This window comes from Dipodomys ordii, unplaced genomic scaffold, assembly GCF_000151885.1.
Source record: "Dipodomys ordii isolate 6190 unplaced genomic scaffold, Dord_2.0 Scaffold150, whole genome shotgun sequence".
Classification (NCBI taxonomy): domain Eukaryota; kingdom Metazoa; phylum Chordata; class Mammalia; order Rodentia; family Heteromyidae; genus Dipodomys; species Dipodomys ordii.
Window position 1 is genome coordinate 4817212 of NW_012267366.1, and position 6054 is coordinate 4823265.

At 40.3% G+C, this 6054-nt stretch overlaps 1 protein-coding gene across 1 annotated transcript; it reads right to left on the minus strand.

Moving 5' to 3' along the window:
- Positions 1 to 4620: 4620 nt before the first annotated feature.
- Positions 4621 to 5643, minus strand: LOC105997633 (melanoma-associated antigen B2-like). The gene has a single exon (XM_013032108.1). The coding sequence runs from the start codon at positions 5641 to 5643 to the stop codon at positions 4621 to 4623; it is 1023 nt and encodes a 340-aa protein (XP_012887562.1).
- Positions 5644 to 6054: the final 411 nt, after the last annotated feature.

A 6054-nucleotide genomic window follows, 5' to 3' on the forward strand; every position in this document is an offset into this window, starting at 1 on the left:
TAATCCTAGCTACTCAGGAGGCTGAGATCTGAATATCACAATTCAAAGCCAGACTGGGAAGAATATCCACAGAATTCTATCTTCAATTAACTATCTAACAGCTGGAAGTGGAACTGTGGCTCAAGTGCACTAGCTTTGAGCAAAAAAGTTTAGGGACAGTGCTCAGGCTCTGAGTTCAAGCAGTATATATATATATATATATATATGATATTCCTAGCTTTTATAGACTCTGTTGCAGTTAATGATGGAATAATTATATGTATTTTATAAAATACAGACACACATCTATGCCAATCCAAGGTCTGGCAATAATCAACACAGATACACTCATCATGGAATTTATAACTATTATGTCTTTTATGAATTACCTCAGGCTCTGGAAAGACAGCAAGGGAACCTATGGTTCCCTTTGTACACTACTACCCTGATCTTCTTCAAATGTATTACAATATTCATTGCTTAAGCATATATTTCAATATATAGCCTCTGAAAATTATTCAATTAGTTCAGTTCACTTTAAATCCCTTTAGGCTATTATTTTGTCAGGAATTTTACACATTCTTTTTAAAATTTTTATTTTTTTATTTTACTCAATCTTTTGTTAAAAAATTATTGTAAAGGTGATGTACAGCAGGGTTACAGTTACATGTCAAGTAATGAGTACATTTCTTTTTGAATAGTGTTACTTCTTAAGAATTTACTCACTCTTAGGGCTGGGAAGGTGGCTCAGTGGTAGAGCACTTGCCTTGCATGCATGAGGCCCTGGGTTTGATTCCTCAGCACCACATAAGCAAAAAGAAAAACGCTGGAAGTGGCACTGTGGCTCAAGTGGTAGAGCACTAGCCTTGAGCTGAAGAGCTGAGGGATGGCGCCCAGGCCCAGAGGTCAGGCCCCACGACCGGACCCAAAAAAAGAAAAGAAGAGAATTTACTCACTCTTTACTGCTCACTTCCTTGATTTTATGGCTGATCCAAGCTTCTCCACCTGTTGTAATAGAATTACTATCACCCCTCTATATTCCATATCGTTTTAATTATATAACTTTCCACATTCTCCTTTTAAAACAAAAATCAAATCTTGTCCCTTTTGGCCCATTATGTTCTTCACTCAACTATTTTGTAGTCTGTATACCATATTGGTCCTGATAAAAATGAATTTTCATCATTCAACAATTAATTCTTTCATTCAGTCAACACTTACAAGATATTTGCCATAGGTGAGGCCTCCATTAGTCCCCCAGGTGAGCCTCTTTGTTAGGACTATATAAAGCTCCATTATTCAAAGTCCAGTTAGGGAAACAAGAAACCATATTAGTTGTTTCAATAGATATGGTTTCCTACTGGGGAGTAAAGGCAATAGTGTAATAGCTAGGTTAGAGAGCTTACAACTTGTTGGAATGCTTCATTACTAATCTTCCCACTCCTCTTAGAAATTATGCTTAGTAAAAAAATGATATGATAATCATTGCAACGTTGCTTGCAGTATTTTTATATTTATCAATCACTAAGTATTTTTCAACAAAATGTATAATGGGTATTAAATTACTTTCATAGTAGGCATGAAAAATAACTTGTAAAAAAGTAAATTGGTTATAATAAATTCAAGATGGTTATCCATCTCTTCTTCCCTACCAGCTTCCATGAGGAGAAATCACTTAATTGTTTTCTTTGTTTCCTTCCATGGCAATTATTTGCTCCACTGAAGAACTAAATAATTTTGCCATTTTATTTAAAGATTTGGCTGTGCCAAATATAATTTTTATCTCATTAGATGAAGCAGTCTTCATGTACGAACAACAAACATCAAATTTTTGCACAATGGAAACTAGAATTAAAAATATTATCTAAAAAAATAAACATGGTTCTTTGACACTTCAAAAAACTAATCTCTGGTCTCTTTATTCATTTATATTTTTATCGGTTACTACTTAGAAGAGTGGTTCTCAGCTATGATTAAAGAAGTATATAGAAGGTTTATGATCACTGTTGTTTGCTTACCTTTTCCTCTGTATATATCTACTTAGTTCAGTATTCATTTAACATGCATTTATTGAGTGCTTAATAAATATGATCAGTAAATATGGAGTTGACTTATAAAGAAGTCAATACAATTAGCAAATAAATGAGCATGAAATATTAAATCGTTTTTAGTATTTTGAAAACTGAAAATAGGAAGTCACACAGGTGGAGGTAGAAGTAAGCTAGATAGGGTGGTTAGATGAGGCTAAATGACATTGGAGCAGAGATGTGAAGGGAGGAAATGAATCATGGGACAATCTAAGGGAAAAGGTCTCAGCCTGGGGAGGCAACAGGAGCAATGACCCCAAGACAGATGAAAGAAACAGAGGAATTGGCTAACCTTGAGTGAGCCTTCTAAAGACAGAAGTAAACAAGAATGGTCAGGTTTAGGTTGTATTTGGATGTGAGCTATGAGGGAGACAGGAGAATTAAGGATCACTTCTAGATTTCTGCCCTGAGTAATTGAGTGGTGAATTTAACTAAGATGCATAGTTAAGGAGAGGAATGGGTATAATGGGAGGTAGACTTAACAAGAGTTTAGGCACAGTGGTTGTGCTATTTAAGAACAAGCAAAAAAGTGGAGTAGGTATTGAATATACATGTCTGAAGCTGTCAGGAATTCATTTTGTTTATTATGGCTTAGTTCTCCATAGTATACAGGATACCTAACTTGAATTCCCATTGATTTGAGCAGTCCAGATTCCCTGGGCAGGACAAAGAGGGCTGACTCAAGGCTTCTAAATGTCCAACCTCCAAGAAGTAGGCTTCTTATTCCCAGCACTCCCTATCCCAGAGGCCATAAATGACCTACTTAGTGCTCTGTGTTCGTCTGGATGGGGAAAGGATATAAGAGCCCTTCCAATCCTGCCCCAGATGAGGATTTCTCTTTGATTTGCCTCACCCCTAAGTACTATTAGGAGAATTTCCTGTTGCAAACTGTGTCTCTCCACTCTGACTCTAACTAGCTGAAGGATTCGTGGCTTCTTAGCAGATTCATATAGCCACTGATGTGAGCTAACTTAAAAACACCCTCCCACTGCTAGATGCCAGTGGCTCATGCCTATAATCCTACTTTGGAGGCTAAGATCTGAGGATCAAGGTTCAAAGCCAGTCCAGGCAGGAAAATCTATGAGACACATACTTCCAATGAAACACCAAAAGGCCAGAAGTGGAACTGTGGCTCAAGTGGTAGAGCACTAGCCTTGTGCAAAAAATTCTCAGGGATGGGCTGGGAAGGTGGCTCAGTGGTAGAGTGCTTACCTTGCATGCCTGAGGCCCTGGGTTCAATTCCTCAGCACCACATAAGCAAAAAGAAAAGGCTGAAAGTGGCACTGTGGCTCAAGTGGTGGAGCGGTAGTCTTGAGCTGAGAAGCTGAGGGACAGCACCCAGGCCCAGAGTTCAGACCCCACGACCAGACCCAAAAAAAAAAAAAGCTCAGGGAAAGCACCCAGTCACTGACTTTAAGACCTAGGACACACCAAAAAAAACTTCCATTCTCTTGAGGGACTGGCCTTTTCCCATATTATCAGCCTGCCTTGTCCTGGGCATTTGCTCTAGACTGCACCTCTTAGACTCTAAAATGTATTATTGGCAGAGACCAGGTCTTCTTTGTCTATGCATCCATAGAGTCAGTATAAATTCTTTTAAAGAACAGGTGCTTTGGAGAACAAAAGAGCCAATGAACATGAGTGCTCATTATAATAATTTATTTGTTAATACATTTTTTGAAAAAGCGAAGCAAACACAGATTCCTATCATTTAATTTTACCAAAAGACTAAATGGAGTGTTAGGTCTGCCCAAGAGAACAGCCCCCTTCCCTCACCTCCTCTTCATGAAGGACAGCACACAGCCTTACCAAATATCAACGGCCCCGAAACCAGTAACTGTAACAGTTAATCACCTGACTGTGAGTCAGCAAAAGGATCCCAGGCTCTGAGGTCACTTCCTCATCCTCTGAGGTCATTTCCGTATCTGCTGCAGCCACATCTCCTCCTTGCCTTTCCCTATATAATCTTGCTCCATCATCAGTCAGATCTCTGCATGCTACTCACTACTTGCTACATGCCACGCACTACTTACTCCCCACTACCTACTGCATGCTACTCTCAAGTGCAAGCCAGCAATTTGGTTCGCCTAATAAACTCTCTTCTGCCTGCACCACAAGGAAACCTCCTTTCACCAGCCCTTACAAGGAAATATAAGACCAAGCCACATTTTACCTCTTTTTTTTTTCACTATCTTGTGATTCCCAACTTCACATTTTAGAAGCAAATCCTTATTCCAATGTTGGCTTTTCTTGTACTGAACTACAACAAAGGATGCAGAAAAGTTTCAATTGGTTTACAAAACAGCAAACTAGGTAAACAGGAAAATCAACCTGTGTTCCTAAACGTTCATAAATGTTGATTATGGAGGTGAATAAGCTCTTTAAAGGGACTGCAATGGAAACAGGAAAAGAAGCTCAATGTGCAAGTTATGTCCAAATAACAAGAACACAAGGGAGATAAACACCATGGGTTTTCCAACTCCAGCTTGCCACATACTATTTAAAAGGCAAAGAGGCCTTTTCAACCTCAAAGTGAAGATTGTCTCCAGTTGTACTACACTTGGGAGGATCTGCTGGGTTGGGTGCTGGCCCTGTCAGATGTACCAAGCCTGGCTGCAATTCTGGCTTGTATTTGCTCTTCCTCGCTTCTCAAGGCATCCTCATACTGTGACTGGTAGGCACCAGGAACAGTACCATTGACCTTGGCCAAATACTCCAGGACTTTCATCTTGCTAATTTGGGCATGAGCCTTTTGACCCCATAGGAATTCATAGTATGGAGGGTCGCTGTTGGGCACCTGACGATACTCTAGATACTTTTCCTGTACCAAATCTTCGGTGATCAGCTTCCTGGGATCCCCAAAGACAGGGTGCTTCTTCCCCTCATATATTCCCAATACATTCAGGAATTGCCACATGTCCTCCTCAGAGGCATGGCTACCATTCATGAAGATCACACCCAGAATAGGCATTAGAAGTCCCATCAGAGAGAAGTCCCAGCTCTCATCCACACTTTCTTCATTGGAAGGATCCAGATTGCTAACAAATGCATAGGTGTGGCCAAAGGGGTCAATTTCCTTCAAGCAAAGGCCAAAGAACACATCCAAGTGTTCAGCAGCTCTCCAGAGGATCTGAGGGAAGGACTTCTTAGGGACCATCTTCAGCATTTCAGCCTTCTTAATGGGTTCTTTTATTTTATATTTGTACAGCAGAAAATCCACCAACATGCCTACCTTTGTGGCCAAAGGATCATTTCCTAGGCTCTCCAAGAAGGGTGAGGTGCTGGAGGAGCTTGAACATTCTTCTACTTCGCTCTCATCCCCTGCATCAGAATACTTGCATGAAACATCTACATCAGGAAAGCAGGTAGGTTGAACTCTCTGACATTTCCAGGGAAAACCTACAGTAGAGCTGGTTGGGGAAGTGCTTCCAGAAACAGCAAAGGAAGAACATGGATACTCATCTTCCTCTCCTGCAGTGGCTTGAGCATCCTGGAGATTTGGTTCTTCACCTCCAGCCAGGCAGAGTTCCTCCTCTTGGTGTTCTTCATGTAGTTGACTCCTCTTACCACCAGACATGATAACTTGTGCTCAGGGACAGTATACCAGACTGTGGCAGGAGGAACTGGGATGTGGGCACCTGAAGGTATAGGATAAAGGGGAGTGAGCCTCTTCAGTAGACACAAAGCACCCTGGCCTTAAACAAGACCCTGTGAGTATAACCACACAAGGCTCTTGTCATCCTAGACAGCTTAATCCACAAAGCACTGAACATTAGAATGTATCTTAAGCTATAACTCCTAGTACCTTAACCCTTAGGACCACTCTTCTCAGACCAATACCTTCACTTCTCTATTTCCCCTGAAAAGAAACTTAGAGGGCCTTGCCTGGGTATAATGGACAGTAGCTCCAAAAAAATTTAGCACAAATAGTACAAAGGGTTTTTATTGTGATATATATAATCTTATATGAATATATATATAATCTTAT

What these genes read in the sequence shown, in the direction of transcription:
- LOC105997633 (XM_013032108.1), bottom strand. Translation starts at nt 5,643, where the DNA reads ATGTCTGGTGGTAAGAGGAGTCAACTACATGAAGAACACCAAGAGGAG.